This window comes from Bactrocera oleae, chromosome 2, assembly GCF_042242935.1.
Source record: "Bactrocera oleae isolate idBacOlea1 chromosome 2, idBacOlea1, whole genome shotgun sequence".
Taxonomy (NCBI): Eukaryota; Metazoa; Arthropoda; class Insecta; order Diptera; family Tephritidae; genus Bactrocera; species Bactrocera oleae.
The window spans coordinates 24806449-24827051 of record NC_091536.1 but is presented as its reverse complement, the minus strand read 5'-3'; the positions used below and the strand labels follow the sequence as shown (position 1 = coordinate 24827051).

At 35.7% G+C, this 20603-nt stretch overlaps 3 protein-coding genes across 14 annotated transcripts in view; 1 reads left to right on the top strand and 2 right to left on the bottom strand.

Moving 5' to 3' along the window:
- smash (smallish) overlaps positions 1-1299 on the bottom strand; it is a 118412-nt gene extending 117113 nt beyond the window's left edge. For 3 of the 6 annotated variants that reach the window (XM_070112841.1, XM_070112840.1, XM_070112844.1), the window contains exon 1: positions 578-1296. The gene's annotated coding sequence lies outside the window, so the exon portion shown is untranslated. Of the gene's footprint in view, positions 1-577 lie in introns of all 6 variants that reach the window. The other 3 variants (XM_070112847.1, XM_070112848.1, XM_014235618.3) reach the window with 2 other exon arrangements.
- A 1827-nt stretch (positions 1300-3126) lies between these two features.
- Snm1 (DNA cross-link repair protein snm1) lies at positions 3127-6111 on the bottom strand. The gene is made up of 4 exons (XM_014235681.3): positions 4604-6111; positions 4423-4534; positions 3915-4365; positions 3127-3848 (listed from the first exon to the last, which is right to left on the bottom strand). The coding sequence occupies exons 1-4, from the start codon at positions 5991-5993 to the stop codon at positions 3294-3296; spliced, it is 2508 nt and encodes an 835-aa protein (XP_014091156.3). The 5' UTR covers positions 5994-6111; the 3' UTR covers positions 3127-3293.
- A 301-nt stretch (positions 6112-6412) lies between these two features.
- LOC106618097 (uncharacterized) lies at positions 6413-19595 on the top strand. 7 transcript variants are annotated; one of them, XM_070112835.1, is made up of 16 exons: positions 6413-6779; positions 6945-7358; positions 10419-10803; positions 10924-11134; positions 11876-11947; positions 13948-14183; positions 14246-14331; positions 14406-14708; positions 14767-15673; positions 15744-16103; positions 16181-16638; positions 16699-16797; positions 16867-17177; positions 17246-17522; positions 17593-17748; positions 17814-19595. In XM_070112835.1, exons 3-16 carry the CDS (start codon positions 10611-10613, stop codon positions 18012-18014), a joined length of 3870 nt encoding a protein of 1289 aa, XP_069968936.1. In that variant the 5' UTR covers positions 6413-6779; positions 6945-7358; positions 10419-10610; the 3' UTR covers positions 18015-19595. The 7 variants fall into 7 exon arrangements, with proteins under 7 accessions (XP_069968936.1, XP_069968935.1, XP_069968939.1 ...); XM_070112834.1 differs by having other exon boundaries at positions 6413-6823; XM_070112836.1 differs by having other exon boundaries at positions 6447-6463.
- The last annotated feature ends 1008 nt before the right edge of the window (positions 19596-20603 follow it).

Genomic DNA, 20603 nt, shown 5'->3' with positions numbered 1-20603 from the left:
CTTACATACGTCTGCCTGTTCGAGAGCCAAAGCGAAACGGTAACACCAGAGAACGCTGTAAGCCATATTTTACGTTCTCTGGTAATACTGCTTAGCGTACAGACTGCTTGACAGAATGACTGTTTGATGAACAAATTTCGGCTGGCTGCCCAGTACACAAGGCCCTCGGAAGACTAACTAGCTAACTATTTGATTTTACATTGTATATACATATGTTCGTCCAATTGATTATACACATCGAATATGTACATACACACGTAATACATGCTTGCTATATTTTGTTGTTGGCAAACACATGCAATTTATTAATAATATTACATTTGTAGCAATATATACAAATATTTATTTATTTACATAAGCACGTAGATCATATAGGTTGTAATTGTCAGGACACAAATTAGAGTAATATGTAAAGAAAAAACCCTAATAGTTTATGTTTCTTAGCTTATTTCCTTTACTATTTTGTTTCGTTTTGCCTTAATATATATACACACATATGTATGTATGTATATATGTTGATGTAGAGTATTTTCAACATATTATTTAAATTATAAAGTCTATGTTTATTTTTAAGTACCTTTGTTGCGTCGTCGTATTGATCATTTGACTTAAACCCCTGGAGTTGGCTAGGCAAGTTGAACACTGTAAGCAGCAACCAAAACTAAGAATACCGTATAACGAGTTGTTGTTGGGAGAAAAAGGTAAGCAAAGAATTTCAAACAGGAAATTCAACACTAACACTTTGCATGTTTATTTCTTCACTACACATAAATTTTCTAAGTAAAATTTTCCTATTGATATTTTCAACATTTAACAATTTCTAAAACATTGGTATTTTAAGTGTGTACACTTTATACATATTTCAGTTTTCGGGATTTAAGTAGATGTGATTATTATTATTTTTTTAATAAAAAATTTTTATTGTTGCAATTTCAACTTCGTTTTTAATCATTCGCCTATTTATTGTATTTGGCTTTGCTTTTGCACTCTCCAGGCAAAACAGAAGGTTTTCTCGCTCAAATAAAAAATTCTTAATTACTTTAAGCAAATTCTAAATATTTACAGAAAAAAGTTGCACTTTAAACGACGACGAAGCGAAAAGTAAAAAACAAACGTATACAATATAATCCGCGCGCACACACCTATACGAACGTACTACATATACGCGAGTCAAGTGCTATTCGATTTCGGCGTTACGCCCACAAAACGATTTCTGGCAATTCTTCGTTAATCCGTACGCACACGTTCGTTTACGGCAGCAGATCTCGTAAAACTAAACTCAAACCTGAAAGAGTTTGACCAAAGTCAATGTTTTTACTCGTGGCCAAATGACTCTACTCACAGATACTACCTGCGCTGTTACCTTACAGTCTGAATAAATATACACGGCAAAAGTATCTATGCCACACAGCTGGCTGCTGATGAGAGCGCCAAATGCTCTTCAGTCAAAGCATTACTCACAAATACATACAAATAGGTATATCTCTCTCAAATATGGGATATATGTACATATGTATCTACATAAACTCATATATGTATCTCACAGATACGTAGGCCGCCTTTTATATTTAGGGATTTGGCAACCCTAGTGTTGCAATCTGGCAACTCACAACTTTATCGTAACGCATATTCAGAACGTTTTGACTTACGAGCTTTATTTGTGTTATTTACAGTAACTTAAAAATATTCATCTCGGCCAAAAAATAGCTTTAAACTGCGAAAATTTTCCCGCGATTATTTTTTACAACTTTCGATGTGGATTACCAGTGGACCAGTGTTTATCGATTGTATGATTAATTCAATCGAGGTCGTAAATCACTCCAAGACGAATTTCGTGAAGCCGTCCAAACACCATTGAAGCTATACGCAAACAGTTATTGCACGATCGCCATGTGACCTATCGTAAGATTGGGGCAACTATAGGCATTAGTGGGACCAGCATACATGCAACATTTGACTATAATTAAAATTTATTAACGTTAGATCCCAAACAATTTATCAATCGCCCAAAAAAGCTCGTGTCGATAGTCGGGAGAAATGTTAAAAAAAATACGATAGCAGTGCTACAAAACAAGTTTTTGACATCGGGACCGGTGATGAATCATGGATTTACGCATATGAGCCAGAAAGTTAATAGCAACGACGACTGTATGGGTGTTTCAAGAGCCGAATCAAACAAAATTAGCACGAAGCACTTCCAAGCAAATGGTTGTGTTTATTTTTTTGGCAAACATACCACTAAAACAACGCAGAACAGTAAATTCTGGGTGGTACACAAATATTTGGTTGCCTTTCAAGAAATCAGGAAAACCAACAGCCGAAGACGTAACTCTCACTTGACTACGACAATGCGACCTCTCACACATCGACTGAAACAACTGCATTTTCGAGCACTCAAAACACCGATTTGATGAGCCATCCACCGTATAATCAAGAGTTGGCGCCGAATCACTTCTCCTTATTCCCGTACGTAAAAAATAAACTAAGAGGTCAACGTTTTTCGACACCTGAAAGGGCGGTTGATGCTTTCAGAAGGCATGTTTTGGAGATACCTCAATCAGAGGCAAAAGTGCTTCGGCAAAGTGGTCTAACCCATGCAAAGCGATTTTCGATGATTAACATTTGTTTTTGTTCTCTAATTCTGAAATATAAAAGGCAACCTACGTATTTCAACAGTGTTGCAATGTAGTTTTATCAAAACGTTTGCCACAAAGCCACTCAGAAAATAGTACCGGAGAATGTAGAATTGTTATCATTCTACAATCTCTGCAAAAACCATTAGAATACAGTTTTTGGATGCATTTTGTGTATAGAGTTTAACAGTAGATATTTCAGTGAATTTAATTAAATATCTGCTATTTCGTCCAGTAGCCAGAGGTGATCACTAGAGGAGCTGGATGCTGAGCTCACATTAGGTCTAACTGCTCTAGAGTAGATCGCAGTCCAAGGGGTTGCTCGATAAAATCGGAAGTGAAGTAAAGCAGTTCCTAACTAACTTTGAGTCCACTTTCAACCAGTACATTTTAGTTCTAAGTAACCGAATAGATGAGTTAAGTTGAAACCGAAACTTAGGACTAAAGTACAAAAAAGTGATCCCTGTTACGTATTAATTAATAATACAAATACTTGGATTTAATTCTTGTAAACTTTTATTTCTTAATTTTATACAAAAATTCATATAAAAGTAAAGCTAACTTAAACCTTAAACTTATGACAAAGTTTGTATTAAAGCAGTACCACAGTGTAGAGAAAACAACGGACAAAAACAGAATTCAGACAAATCTCACATTTAACTACGACATCCAATCCTCTAAAGCATCTGACCTAGGAAATAGTGTAACTACCGTCGGTACTTTCAGTGACGTCGCCGCCTCCTTATTATCTCGTTGCACTTCTATGCAAGTTGCCATGGCGCTTACACTTAGTTGCGATAACTCGTTGGGCATGTAATCTGGTGATCTTGTAGGTGTTACACAATATGAGTTGCGTTTGGTAGATGCGTTTTGTACCAGCTGACGAGGACGAATTTTTAAAAAACTAGTGATGGAGGGCTGGAAGTTGCGTTGCCTACTTTTAAGGTTATCATATTTGTACCACTTCTCTGGTATCTTCGGTGTAATGCATGGATTACTCTGTATCACGGGCACTGTACTGATTACCTCACGCGGCTTGAGATAAGTTACAAATCGTTCCAACTCCGCCTGACTCGAATGTTCAGAGTATTCAATGCTTACGATATTTATTTCACCACCCAGTTGTGGTTTGCTGTTCTTCTCCCAGCCGGATGGTCGAAATGCCAGCAAAGCATCGTATTGCTGTTTAAATGGCCGAAAATAGTTGAGTAGCGACTAGTGAAGAAGGTAAGTTGGGTTAAAAAGCATATGTCCATAATGTTATAAACATTGGTTACATACCTGATAGTTGACTTTTGCAATCGATATCACATGGATTTCTGCTTTATATGGATCATCACAGAGCAAACCACGCACTTCATCTAAATCCATTGACTTCAGAGCTTTCAATCGATTCTTCTCTGTCCATACTTTCAAATTAAACTCTTGCGCTAGGTTAGTCCAAAAACGCTCTTTTCCAATCACATATGAGCCACAAACATACAAAACACGTGTTGTTGGACGCTTTTTGTGGAATTCTCGTATTATACGCTTAGCTCGGTCGATACTTTCATACTGTGAAGCAAAATTGTGTTTATGGGCTATATATGTGGTATCCAGATATATTGTATCAATGTCATTATTCCAAAATATTGGATCAGACTCCATGTCAGGCGAGGCACGAAAGTCGCCAGTATGTATGATACATCGACCGGTGGATAGTTTAAATATAAACATTACAGCACCCGGACAGCTAATCGAAAAAAGAAAAGTTATTGATATTTCATATTCCATGAAGAATGTGACATACTGATTTGCATCGATTGCTGTGACTTCAACATCATTAATCATTAAAGGTTTTCTCAGTTCTATTTCGTTTATATATTTATTTTCCACTGATATAAACGCGCGCACCAAATTCGCTAAAAAAATACATAAATAAATGTTATAACACCTACATTTGAAGCAAAGATGTGAAATTAAAATCTCACCAGTTATCGGGCTCACATACAATGGCATTTCGAATTTGCGCGTCAAACCTTGATAATGGTCCGCATGGAAATGTGTAAGAAAATAGTGTGTAATGCCACTTATCTGTCCATACTGGAAAGCATCAACCGCAAAAGTAGTACCAGATACTTTTTTATAGGGCGGACAAACGCGAAATTTCCGAACTCTTTTGCCTTTTGAAGTGGAAGGTTTCTCCATTGGCGTTATTTGTAAATCATTTTTTTCGCCAGTTATAAGGTTATTTAACTTATTGTTGGTTTCTTTGGTCAGGTTTGATAAGGACGTTGAAGCAACAAGTAGTTCTGGTTCTTGCTTAACTTGTACTCTATCAGATGCAACTATACTAGCTTTCACTAACGACTTTGAAGACGTCCGCTCTTTGTTGATGATTATCACGTTTTCTTCTGTTTTTATATCCAAATTACTGTTATTACACTTTGAACTTGGTGTATTTACTTTTTTTTGCAACAATATCTTATTAGTCGAACAACTTGACGAATGCGAATCTCTATGGTAAACCATCTCTTTCAAATCTCTTGAGGCGTTTTTAGCGCTCGTTTTCTGTATGGGTATAGACACCATTGCTGCAAAGTGCAAGTCATTATTAGCATAATCACTAACTAAACAATTCATCTCATATGCATCGGCAAACTTTTCCTTTACAGCAGACTTATTTCGTTCACTGGATGAAACAAATGCTTTCTTAGTAACTAAGTCAGCAGCTCCGTCTTCATCAGAACACAAATCTATTAATTCTTCTAGTGAATATGGCTTTGTTTTTCTTTTGGTGGGTTTATTAGAACTACGAGTGGCATTTGTAGAGGTAGAGCGTTTGAGATCGGTTCCTTTTGAAGTTGGCATACTATTCAAGAAACCACTCGGTGGTGAAACAGTTGTGGAGCTACAATTGTCTCCCACTATGAATAAACGTTTTCGACCTTTAATTTTTTTATTTCTGACTCTATCAACTTTTTGGGAAGTTTTAGCAATTTTGCTTCCACGCGCCGTTAAAATCGACTTCTCCGACTTTACTGAAGAAATCTCAATTTTGTAGGATTTTGAAGAACTTTTGAAATAGCTATCAATGCGCAATTGACTAGCAGGTGGATCTTTAAACTTTGTAGTCCTTTTCTTCGTCGTCGTTTGTATATTGTTGGGAATAACTGTTAGTTGAGTAGCGACTTTTATTTCTTCTGTGGACTTTAATGCTCTTTTGCCAAGTGTTGTTGCAGCCTTCTTACCTACTTTTCGTTTAGGATGATTTTGTGGTGTAATTGACGCGTTTTCATCCTTACACTCAACTTTTCTTTCATGCTCAACGGAACTTTGAGAGCTTACATCCATTAAACTTACAACCGCTATCTCAGTCATAATAATGCATTGTATAAATATATAGGATTATACAATGTTCTTAAATACGAAATATGTATTTCAGTTGATAAAACGTAGACTTGAAGCCAGCTTAATTTCACATCTTGTTCTTACTTAAATATGATAAAATAATTCACAGTAAAATGTTTATAAAAACACAAAATATAAATAGTTTAATTCTCTAGTTAATGAATTGTGTATTTTCCTGCATCAAATTAGCATACGGATTAATTAGACTTTATTATAGAGATTATTTGTTTAATTATGCAAAAACAGCTCAGTTTTTCTGTATTGATTGAAGTAAAATGGTGTTCATATACATTGCACGCCCATTCATCATATCTCAAAAAGTAGCAACCCTGCCTCTGAACTGTTCGTAGTTGTAAACAATCGGGCGAACGAAAAGAAGGAACAAAGTTGCATTTCAGTGTTTCCGAGATTTTCAGAGAATTCAAAGGTGCACTCGGTGTGTAAGTTCGTTTTGTTCACATATTCTGACTAGAATAGCATTTTCCAATATTTTCTAAACAGAAAGTGAGAATTTACTTATTAGAACAAACAAACATATCTAAAAGATATCCACAATCAATAGGCATACATATATGTAATTCTAATTAAAATTGAGAAGATGAAAAAAAATTGTATTGAATTATAAAAGAAACATGAAAAGAATAAAAATGAAAATGGAAAAATCTATAACACGAAGTGGAAATAAAGATGAAGTGTGAATGAAAATTGTGCAAAGTGGAGTGGCGAGCGGAGTAGAACTGAAAAAGGAAATAAGCGGTGCGTGGAGTGAAACGGAAAGAACCGTGAAGTGATACTGCCTTGTAAAAGATAATTTTAATTTAAAAATAGGATATATAGATATGTAGACGATTAAAATATAGGGCGCCTGTTAAAATAAATACAATCTTGATTTGAAAAATGTGAAGAAATCTGATTCTTTAGGTTTTGCTTCGTTGATTTGAATCCCTTTTGTCACTTGAGGAAGTACCTTCTATAATAAGAGTGGCTGAAAAAATAGATATGTATATAAATAAAATGCAACAAACAATGGAGTAGTAATGTAAGATGCAGTAAAACGGTTGTATTTTGTGGTATAAGTGGGGGGCACAGTGCCTGCAGTTACAACAATAAAAATAAGCTTACAAAGAACAGACAATACATATAAAGACTCTCAAAGAAAAACCTTTCGAGTGAGGATTGTACGTTGATCTGCAGGTAGACCGGCTGACCGTGCCAGGAAGAGGCTGCAAGATTATTACAAGTCTGAGAAAGCAATACGTACCGCATAGTTGGTGATGGCGGCTGTAAAGACTTGAGCTTGTAATTGGGAGTAGAGCACCGCACACGTCAAAAACGGTGAGTTCAAGTAGAAAAGTACGCAAAACAACAACATGCATACTTGTTCGTATGTACGCAGACACATTCCGCGTATAAATAAATTAATTGACTACGCTGCATCACATTCCTGTCTGTCATACCGTGGAATTTGCGAACTGAGTTACAAAGATATTTCCGCTCCATTCTATATACATATATATAAGAAATATTAATAATTTACTTTAGTAAAATGAGTTGCAAATTAAAGATTTAGTATAGACTCTAAATATTGAAGCAATTTTTGGACAGTACTCTGGTCAAATTTCATTTACAGTATTTCAATTATGAGTTGTATGTAAATTAGTTCTCACAACAAGTTTAATTTAAATCGCTATTCATACATCCATACACACATAAATTATAAATACTGAGCAGTTATTTGCCGAAATTTAACTCGTTGATTTAACATCCCATCAATGGTAGCAATAGCTACAACGAAAGCTTCAATATACAGCCCAGCAACAACAACTCTATTAATGCTTACGCCACGAACAAGAATACATATGTACAATAGTAATAAATTTTGAGTTGTTTTTATTCTTTGATTTTGTACCTGACTTTGACTTTATAATTATATTTTGTAGCTCTTGATACTGTCAACGTTTTTATATCAAAAAGCCAAATTTCTTAAGAATTGATTGGATCTAAAAGCAAGAGCATACAATTATGAATATATGTATGTAAATATGTACAATTAAACTTATATGTAATAATACAGTTGCAATATAAGAATATATTAGTGCGACGAGGGCTTAATAGTAAAGTTGGTGACGCCATGCTATACTAACTAAGTTCCACACAAATATTAGAACTTGTGTAAATGGTTAAATTTTTGTGTGCACGATAACTTCACTTACTTGAGGTAATTTTATTGTAGTTTTTTAGGAAGAAATCATTTATAAATTACATTTGTACGTTTGTTTTATGTGATTCCTTGCATACTATTTACGTATGTACGTACCTATAAGAGATCATTCACGTGATGTTTGAGAAAAAAAATTCTAAATATTGATGTGAATAATATCTTAACTTCTATGTGACCCCTGAAATATCAACTTGATCCAATTTACGTTATGTCGATTAGGACATATATTAACCGATGAACCTGGTAGTTTGAAAACTTGAAAATTGTCCCCGAACAGTATGGAATAATAGTATTATCTTATTAATAAATATATTTGAACATATTTTTAATTTTCAAGAGCATTAACAAATATTTATATAATATATTGTTTATATAATATATTATTATATTAATAATATATTCATATTTTCTTCGAAATATATGTAAATGTACATAGAAAATATATAAAAATATGTATCGCACATTTGCCCATGCCCAAAAGTTGATCCCGCCGTTAATAAAACTTGTTTTCAGCCTCCAAAATAAAATGTGTAAACAAACAGTATTTTGGAATTTTGATTTTATACCCTCCAGAAGTTGTATTCATGTATATTATATTTTCCACTCTGCAAATGTGTGTACATGCTTTAACATATAATTTAGTTTAGTTGCTTCAAAAATTATTAAAAGTTGTATTTACGGTTTTGTGATATTATAATATTACATATGTATTTGCATGTTTTTATATTTTCTTGTTGTACATGTATGTATATTTTTAGTGTCTATAATTTTAATCAGTTAACAATTATGCTCTATACATACATATACTGAATTTTAATTTGTTTACGCGAGTGAAGAAAAACGTGCTGCAATACTTGGCTTCTTGACCCCACCCATATAACGCGCATCGTATTTCTCAATATTCAAAAACTTGTTATTTATATAATTTTGGATTGTTATTGTTGTTATTCAAGCGGCTATCCCTCACTTGTTGAAATTGTAATTTCTTCAACAGCGATCTTTGTTTATACTATATACATATATTTAGGTAATATGCGGAAGGTTTTTTAAGATTTATAGAACATCGTAGTCCGATTAGTACACTTTACAAGACTGTAAATCAAAAAATTATTTGAAATTTTATTATGTTGATTTAGAAGGTATAGACTATCGATACATGCAAGAAGAAAAAAAATAATTTTTCGAAATTTCGCCCAAGCTGTGCTGCTTAAAATTTTCTTATCTTTTTTATACACTTTTGAACCAAAAAAGATTGTTTCGCGAGTATATTCACATGGCGATTTCGCACATGTGTGCATTTGTCCGCTTTATATTTCACTTTCAATTTGCCGTCGGTCTTAATATTGTTGTTGTTTATTATTCCATCAAGAATTCCGCCTTAATAGCGTTTGATGTCTTTAATTTGGATTTATTCCAAAAGCCGCAATTCCAGCACTTGTACGTACACTTGATCACTACAGCTGTTTGTTTTTATTGTTAGATTTTTTTAGTATTTTCAACCAGAAGAAATCCAACGGTTAAAATCATAAAGTATCACTGTAGAAACAAACAGAGTACGAACATACATACATATGTCGAGTTGACAGCACATGGTCGTATAAAAATCGAAGCCCAGTTGCGGTTTTGTAGACCCGCCTGCGGTAGGAACGGAGTGTATTCTCAATTTAGCCGAGTTAGACTCCTAGTTTTTCTTTTACCGCCTGAGGATATCGGTCGGTATTTTGATTCTTCTCCGAAAAACATATGTTCCAGACGATTTATAAAAGTAGTAGCTTTTCTAGGTCATGTGTATCGATTAAAAGGGAGATTATATTGAGAAATAAATGGTTTTTTTCAATAGTTTCCCTTTTTTTAAGCTAAGTACATAATAGGTCGCCCTCTGTATCAGTAAATCACAGAAATATTTATATATACTTAATCCTCTTACATTTCTTAAGATTTCCCAAAAATTATAGTTTTATGACGTCGACGGTAGTCGTAGCGTTGTCTTCTATGAACATTGGAGCGCACTCGTACATATGTATATTTGAAAATATTCTGCTAAAATTTAGATTTGATTTGATCGAAGAAAAAAGATTTTGATAATAATTTCCATTTTTTAAGGGAATCCTAATTTTTAAAAAAAATTATTTAATTAAATATTCTTTATATAAAGGCCTTTCTTAATTTTACAGAATCAACGAATCTCACATTTCAAACTCCATGACATCTACGCCTCATAGCCAAAATGAAGCATTCAATAATTATCGGTAATGTATGTGACATGCTGAAACATAACGTAAACTAAGCGAAATCAACAAAGTCAAAAACCGATACATACGCTAAGAAGTAAAAGCGAATAAACTCAAACAATTTGTGGATAGAAAATGTCAATGCTGCCATTAGCGGGCAGTGCCTCCGGTACCCATCTACGTCCACTATCATTGACCGGCCCAGAACGTGAACCTGTACAATTTACGGTTAAGTTGGTTGGCGCACCGCCCGAAGTCGAGCAGCTGGTCGAACAAATCAAACACGTAGCCGAACAGTTTCTGTATCATTGGAAAACCTTCCCAATCGGTGAGTTTTGACACAAACTACACACACACCCACACACACACGATGATGATCACACTGATTAACTTTGTTACTTTGTTTTGTTTTTCCTTTGCTAATACAACGATGTCATCGGTTTCGCAGTACTCCCGCAACCGCTATCCGCAACAACACTAGTACTGACCGTCAACAATGCAACGAACAGCGCCAGTAACCGCAACAAAACGCGACCGATTAATTTGCGCGACCTATTTATAGCGCCGCCCTTTGATGAGTTGGATGCCGTTGCATCGGATGGCAGCGGTGAACCGCGACGCCTCACCAATTCGCAGCTAAAGTCATTGCGCGAGTCTGGGTGAGCCACTTTATCGATTTTATAATCGCTTTTAAGTTTGTGATTTTTTTCCTTTTTTGTTTAGTTTTTTTTTTCAGTATTTTTATTTTTTTGTTTTGTTATTTTCAATTGTGATTTTTGTTTGTTGTTGTGCAAAAGATTTGTTTCCCTTTTTTTGCATTCTCTTGATTATTATTGCTAACAATGCGGGTTAATTTATTTGTTTACATACATATGTGCGCATCAGCTAGAGCTTGGCTGCTGAAGCAGCGCTAAAAAAAAATGTAATTTTTTTGCAGAATATTGAATATTTTTTATTACTCGCATTAAATAAATAATTAGTTTGAATTTAATTTATCAATAAAATCACGGCTTAGCATACAGTCATTAAAGTCAGCTCACTGCGCAGGCTTGGCTTGGAAGAGATTTTCTCTAATAAACTCATACTTAGACCATTCGCTTTCAATTTGCATTTTCTTTTATTTTACACCATTACACACCTTTAAGAGTAACAATGCAAATTACGAAGATTTTTTCGAAATCAAAATTTTGTATTAAGAAACAGTTGTTTTTCGTATTTTTGCTTTTCTTCCTTAATTTATTTTACTAATTGTACAGTGCTTGATTTTTTCCTAAGAAATAATATTTTTTTTTTACAATTCTGTATTCAATATCATCATGATAATCTCTTTTCTGTTTTTCTTAAAATCTAAAATAAATAATCCAAACTATTTGTAAATGTTGTAAAATATACGCGTAAAGCTTGCAAAAGGATAAATACGGCAAGCCAAAGAAATTAACTTTGGAACAATTGGAAACAATACGTAAAAATGGGTAAATACCGTTCAAATGAACAAATTCAGAATATTCATACACACATACTTGCATATATTTGCCTTTGTGTACATTTTCAATAATTTTTTATTTACAAAACAATTAATTTCCATTTCAATGTTGTGTTTATTAAGCTGCGTATCAAATACCTGCGTTACATATGTACAAAATAAAATATACATACATACATACATATGTGCATATATACCATATGTACATTCAATTCCATATTTGTTTTTTTTTGTGTATGTGTTTATGCTAAAATGAATTTAATTCTATGTAGAAACGCTGATATTTATGGGCATCATCGAAGATCGAGTTGTTTCAGAATGATGTGCACATCTCTTAAAAGTTTATATTTTTAACGATTATATTGCCATATTCGCCTAGTTGTCTCATTGCTGTATTTCAGTTGCATAACCACTTGCGAATTAAACAAAAAAACGCATTTTTTGCTTATAATTACATATATCAAATGTATATTTGAAAATATTCTTCGGCAAATAGTATATGAGCGTATTGTAATAAATTTCAACTTACTATAATGTAATCGGCTCCCTAAACTTTAAGCATGTTTTTCTCGAAATGCAGTTTTCAGAGCCGCTGAGGAGAATTTCCCCAAAACTGCGGAACCGATTGAATTAAAAATTCAACCTTCTTAGATTTATTTGTCTGGTAATGATGAAAGGAATAGGATTTCGACAATAATTTCGATTTTTTAAGCCACTCTTAACCGTAAATTTTTATTACAAATCACTTTTTTTGGCCGCCATGTTATCAAAAATATAAATTTTGAGTCGTTCTTCGATCATTACCTGCATGCATAAATAATAATAATAATAAATTTTTTAGTTTTTGGATTTTAGATAAATTTAAGCAGAAAAATCTTCCTCAACGCCAACTTTTTTTTGGTGCTCCGGGATCAAAGGAATTTATAAATTTTCAAAATGAATCACCGATTTTTATCAAATAAATTTTAAAAAAAGTCACGAAAAATAGCGTTTATTCTGACTTGAAATTGGATACAACCACTTAAATAAACTTTAGGATGATACATTTTGGGGTATTTTTAAAACATAGTGCTTAAAGTTTGATTATGCCTAAGTTATTCCTGTTTCGAGGGAATAACAATTAGAGATTAAGAACAACTTCGACCTAACCTAAAATTATAAATTTTATCACATTTTATTACAAAATAAAAATGAAATCCACATAACCTCAATTGAAATATATATGCATATCTCTATTTATTATATTATATGTGCATGTTTCAAGTAGTTTAGTATAAATTACCCTGGATATAATTTTCTTTTATTTTCCAAACTCATATCTATTCCTATTTCCAAAATAATTAAATCTGCTAAAATTGTTGTTTAAAACAAATAATTTCCTAATAAATTGTAAACTGTTGTTGAAAATTCCCGCTATAATTTCCCTAACCTCACTTAACAGCATTTAATCTTTCTATTTGTGTACCATTAAGCAAAAAATTAGCTTGCCACCAATAAAAAAAACTACAAAAAAGAAACAAAAACACTCTCACAACAAAGCAGTGTGCTCCTCATTCTCACCCAATTGCTAAGCTCCTCGCTAAGCGTTTGACATTTCTTCGCTGACATTTTGCGCATTCGCGGCACGCATTCCTCTTTAAATTAATACGCATACAAACTACCCAAGGAAATAAGAAAACAAAAGCAAAAACAACAAAAATAAAAATGCAATTCCCTTTTTATGTTCTGAACATTACTAGGAGCTACGCAGCCATAAAGCAATTATTTAGCATGTACACTTATGATTTTGCTTAGTAGTTCGTCAGCATGCCAAGGCACATCTCTCATTGAAGCGCCGCTACCGCCATATTACGCCCATAACACCACACTTTAGTAACGCACTTCACCGGAACTGATTTGTTTTATTGATTTCCACATACTGCTGTTGCCCTGCCCTCCTTCTGCTTTGCATTTTCCTTTTATATTTCTCTTCTCTACTTTTTGACACAGTGAATTCGATGTGCCCAGTTTGCACTTTCCCGGCCAAGTGCATAAGTGGCGACTGTCGCAGCTGCTGCAGAAGGGCACATTGCGCGCCCATGATTCCTTCCTCAGCGACTTGGCGCTGGCCGCACGTTTTATTGTTGTGACGGCGCGTGCGCGCATTTTTGGGCACTTCTTTTCGGTAGTACACGCCGCGCAGGCGCTTCTAGATGGTATCATCAAGCTGGTCGATATGTTTATCGGTACGTGGAGTATTATGAAAAACGATTAAAATATTAATTATTGTTTTTGTCTTATTTTGTAGGGGTGCCGGCATTGCTCGCGCATAACTTGGATTATAAAATCAAGGAAGAGCGCTGCCGCTTTCTAATCGCGGAGCTTGTGTGTCGCGTAAGTGTAGCCATAGTTGCTAAAATACTACGGTTATTTTATACGCCAATTCACTTTTCTTTTTTGCATTTTAGCCCGAATTCGAGGACTGTCTGGATGGGCTGTGTTCGTACGTGCGCAAAATGCTGCGTCGCGCTACAATGGAAAAATTCGATTTCAATAGCTGCGAGGTAATACAACCGGTTCCGTATCTCTTCCTCACACCCAAGGGTCAGGAGATTGATTTGCGCCTGTTCTGCCGTGACGTCATGCGCAAAGCATTGCCGGTGCTTATCGGCATATTAGAACGCGAGACACGCGGTTGGTTTCTGCACTTTCGCGAACGCCTCATTGCAGAGCTGCGCGCCAAAAAGCTCAGCGACAAGGAAATCGAGGAAGTAAGCAAGTGTTGAATTTTATTTTAATGCTAATAGTAATGCTAAAAATCTTTGTTAGGAAGTAAATGATGCGGTTATGAAGGAATACCTACAACGCGTCTACTCCTCCATACTCTCGAACCCCAAATTGGCGGAGCTAGGTGATGGAATTCCTAAACTTCTGGTTCAACAGGCACAATCCGTTGTGTTCATGTACAAGGCGATGGACAAAGTGCAGAAGGATATTAAGCGTACACGCGAAGATCATCAGAAATGTCTTGCCAACGATCATTCGGTTTTGTCGCGTGTCGCGCCTTGGCTTCGCTCGAAATTGCGAAAAGCTGAGGAGAGCAAACTCAGTAAATCTGCATGGTCGGCACATGAGGAGGCGCTGAAAATGTGCACCAAACATAATTTGTACCAAACTGCCTATTTTCTTAGTCGCGACTTGGCATTCATGAAGGAGCGCGAACCAGTTCTACTCAAAGAGCTTAAGAATGCGAAAACTCCGACGCGCAGCTTCCAATGGGCTTGCCGCATATGGTCGCCGAGTGCTTGGATAATACGACGCAACTTTCAAGGTCAATCGGATGTGATACCAACAGTAATAAGTCAGCAGGCTACCTCGATCGTAACGCCACGATCTGATCCCAGTCAGCCAGTATTCTTGGTGGAGAAGGAAATCATACGCACAACCAGCACGCGCTGGCCACTTTGGCGTTTACTAAATTTACTGCAACGCACCTGGTGTTGGACATGGAACATGATGTTTCTGCTCGGCATACTGGTGCCCTGGTGCAGTCCATTAGGGTTGCGTGCGCTCTTCTGTGTGAAGCCGTTCATGCCGGACTTGGAGCTGTCGCAAATCAATGGCACTCTGTTTCCGCGCAAGACCAGCATCACGCAGACGATGGCCTCACGCTTGATCGAACTCTGGCGACACATATCAAAATCACGTACACACTTCGAAACGGAACCGGACACTGGTGAGCTCATACAGTTCTGCATTGTTTTAGTTTACATGAAATTTCCATCCCTGTTCTCTTCGACTCGTAGGCTTCATTGGCAAAGGACTGACGCGCAACTTAAATCGGGTGTGGAATTATTTCTTTAAGGGTTTTCTCGGCACTCTTATCATATTATTCGCATTTCCGTTGATTTGCTTAGCCACCAGCTTTCTCAGTATTGCATTAGCGCTGACCGCGCCGCTTTGGATTCCTATATTTACAGTGCTTTTGCATCTCTATATGATACTCGTTTACGATTTGGACTGTCCGGATAACTTGCGCAATCGTTATTGTATACTCCTGGAGGCAGTTATTTGGAACGTTATGATACAGGGCCTTTTACAACCGGTTGCAGCTGTTTTGGTCGCTACGTTCTGCTGTCCACTGGCATCGACCATAATTTTAGTTGGTAAGCGTCGCTGAGAGCGCTTGTAAATTAAAAGATTTCTCCTTTCGATCTCAAACTCTCTACATTTTTTTTATTAGTTGGAGTGGCCCGCTTCTCGCTCCGTCTGCTATGGGATTCCTTGACATTTCACTTGTTCATAAAAAAATGTGGCCGTGTACCGGCTTCCGATAGCATTGCTGTGAAGCGTATAGCTGGACCAGGCCTAGCGCTCGACTACTATTTTATCATCAAACCCGAACAAGCTTTGGCAGCTTTTGAAGCGAAAATGGAGTTGGACGAACTTCAGGCATATCAACACGCCATGGAGCGCATCATACTGCAGCCGCAGAAGGATTTCAGTCAATTCGTAGAAGCTTGCTTTGGTCCATTCTCAGCGCAGCTGGCGAAGACAGGGCCGTATATGACACTGGATCGTGAGGCACACGATCTAATGAGCACCCTACACGAGAAGTTGGAAAAGCGGAGACGAGAACTGCAAACCTCGCTGACGACACAGGTGAAAACGCGCATAAAATTGAATACCAAAGAGTTGAAGGTGAGTGTGAATGAAAAACAAGAACAAAGTGTATAAAGAAAAAACTTGCTGCTTTTGCAGATTGCCATACAACTGGCCGCCCATACATTGGAGAAATGTTATCCGTCGCATGTTATTGCCAGGCTATCCATTAGTGAGGATGACTTTTGGGATAATAAGGTAAACCACAGTGCAACTTTACAGTTAAACGCAGAATCACGATATTAACGCTTTCATTTCTATTCGCAGGGCCTCAGCGTAAACGATTGGCCCGGTCTGGCCGGTCTCATGTATACCGAAATATTTAGCTTAGATTTTCTAACGCCATTGACTGAGAACGATACACATTTTAAACTCGAACCGCATCCCTCGCTCGACTTAACGCGTTACACAGAAATGGTACAAAACGCTACCGATGTGATAGGTTCCAAAGGTTTGGATTTGCTGGGTAACGTGTACGCGCCGCGTGGTAATGTGCAAGTGCATTTGCCATTTCTTGAAGTGACGGCCTTTAATCCGCGTTCAAGAATCACGCTCAACTTCAGGAAGCCGGAGAAGAGGTAAGCGTATATAAATTTAATGTTAATTAAGATTACAGCAACTTACCACTTCCATTACATCGTAACAGAGACATGTCCGTCGGCTTAACGACACCACGCGTGCGCGCTCACCGTTCGCAAAATGCGAAAGCGCCAGAGCCACTGAAACCATGGCGTCCATGGAAAAAGAAAACGGACGGGAAGAGCGTCACGGAGAAATTGCTTATACCGTTACCTGTGCCGCATCCTGTGCACATTGCGATCGCCATACACAATCGTGACTCCGAGAATCCTATACCGCTCGACTCGGAACTCGTCTGGGAAATTCTCAAGTCAATCGAGGATTGTCAAGGCGGTGATGTGATGGTAAGCATGCGAGCATCAACGCCTCTTTATGCCAATTATATTGATTCATTTGATGTTCCTCTTATTGCAGGCCGTGCAATCAGTTGCGCGCTATCGCGGTGTGGTAACAGAATCTAGTAACGACTCGTTAGCCACTAGTAGCAGCATTGGCAGCACACGCGATTCCGGTTCCGGCTCAGGCATCGTTGGCAACGGCACCGAAACATTGCCCTGCGTTAACCGTGAGGTGAGCTGGTCGCACCTGCCTTGAAATGCACTCTCAATAACATCGAACTATTTGTTCTTTAATAGGTTTGCACACAGGTAAAAGTGTCCGAGGAGCCCGTACAAACATCCGGTTTTCATTGGACGCTTAGCAATTGGGGCGCCGCGCAAACGGCGCGCCGGCGCACTAACTCGAATGTACGCGTCGACTTGGCCAGCCCTGAAGATATATCGCTGGACACAGACAGTTCGCGCGCCGTCTTCAATGCATATGGCACAACAGTATAAGACGATCGGAAAGTGAATAAGACGGAATGCCTGCGAGAAGCAGCTAAAGTTAGCTAATAAATTATAAGAATGGTTTTTGATTTACATATAAATTGGCAAGTATTTTATATGAAGCATATAAATGCGAGCCAATGAGTGGTTTTGTATGTAAAGTAGCCGTAGCACTGGCAGCTGACGTCCATACAACGAGTGTCAATCGCAAAACGATCACGATACTTTCATATGATCATGCGCATACATTTCATATGCATTCGTTCATATATAGTATATACATATATATGTGTTGATGGAAGATTCACAGTAGTTATATACATACATATTAATCAACAGGCATATATATTTGTATAACATAGCATATACACACATTAGATTTACAATGTGCAACGTGCATACATACAGCTAGTACTATATGGATATTTTATTGTACATCCATATAAAGCATCTAGTCGTGCAAACAAAAAGTATATATTAAGTGAGCCACCTCAATATTTTCGTTGACATTGTAGTTACTCTTCTTTCATTGGTTTTTTGTTTTACTCTTTATACAACTTATTTTCTTTCTGCGTACAATTTTTACAAATTCGGCATTTCCTTACCAGAAAATAGCGCGTAGCTCATGAAACGATTTCATATAAATAATTTCTTGTTTTTATATGCCACGATGGCAATGAAAACTAATTTTCTATTTGTGTCCAAAGGAAGAGGTGAATTTTGATTTTTGCGGGCTGTGTACATTCGATTATCAATATTTTGTTTTTGTTATAATCGGACACATATGTTTATCATGTGCAACATGACAACAGAATTTCAAAAAAATTCAAAATTCACCTTTTCCTTTGAACACACCTCGTATGTAGTTACTAAAAAGCATACATATTTACTCAAATGAACTCGAATATCGCACTTATATTACATAATCTTTTTTTTTATAATTTCGCTTGTAGCTCTCTTCTATAGCTTTAAGGCTATTTAATATAGAGTATTTTTCAAAGCCATTTTGTTTGTAATGCCGTTAGAACTCTACTTATATAAATGTGTTAACACGAAATACTATTTTTTATTTATTTAACCACCGATTTTTGGTTTTATTTTAGTACATCGCAAATAAATGGTCTCGGTTTTTAATTACCCCCTTTTAAATGAAGAACTTAAGGGTTTTTAATAAATTATGATATTTTACTCTTTGCAGCTCTGTTTTGAGCGCACATTCAATATCAATTTCACATAAATTTCTTTTACGATTTTATGTATATTTTCGAAATACTTCCATTAACTATCATTTAAAGCAATCAGAAGTACAGCATTTCGTGAATTTCGCAGCAAACTAGTTACGTTTATTACTTACGAAAATGAATGGAACAGAAAAAATCGATTATCTAGCCGTAGTCAAAACGCCCTTATAAGAACGCAACCAAAAATTTGAATGAGATTTACATTTTAAGTAGCAACAAAACTAACAAAATAATGTTAATTCTATATTATTAAATTATCAATACGAATTCTATGTACGAATATATTATACATAAATACAATTTGGTAACAAATGAAAAAACAATACAAAAAATAATAATTATTATGAAAGTCTAAAGATGTTGGTCAGTAGCAAATACACATAAGTAATACGACATTTACAATTTATATACAAGCGAAGAATAGTTATACAAATATTATACATAAAAATATTGATAGATATTTACATATAACTATTACTAGCCCTAGCCCTTTCCCCCGTCTGCTCTTATCACCTAGCTTTGCTTTCCTTTCAAAGGTCTCCCCAGCACCTCAACCACGCGCTGTGGTAATAAAAAAAAAATCAATTTAGCTTCGCAATAAACTGAATATAAGGCTATGTCAAAAATTAAATTTACGAACTTTTAACTAATTGCAGCTGCATATGTGAAGTATGAAGTTTAAGTAAAAATTTTTGCAAATAATATTTATATTTAACGAGAAATATGCTAATTATGTTTATACCATATATATGTATGTTGTTAGCAGCAAAACAAAAATGTATGAAAAGAAAAGTTAATATGTGTGCATACATGTTTACACGTTGGATAAATATTATGCATGAACTATATTTATTGGAAAGGAAAGGCACAACACATAGTAGGACGAACAAACGAAAAAACAACTTATTTACAGTATAATCCACCTGTCAATCAGTCATTTTCATCCGCTAATTCCCACAAACAATTCTACATACTTCTATTAAAACATAAACCTGTGTACAAGTATTTTATTTATACAAACAATTCACTTTGCCATAGTTGTATGTCTTTTTATATTTTATTTTAGAATATTCTTCTTCGCACCAAATAACAAATGCAATTTTTGAATTTAATGTACATTTGTTAAAACTTCACATTCGCTAGTATTACCTGAGTACAATGCAGACAACACACACACACACACACACATGAGCATAATATTAAATAACACATAATTTCACACAATTTTCTCCAGTGTTATCTTATATTATTTTTTTACACCTATTTATATATCATACACGATTTTTTTGTAAATAATTTAATATTTTACAACTTCGAAATACGACCACTACTATATAATATATTGGTTTATATTTAC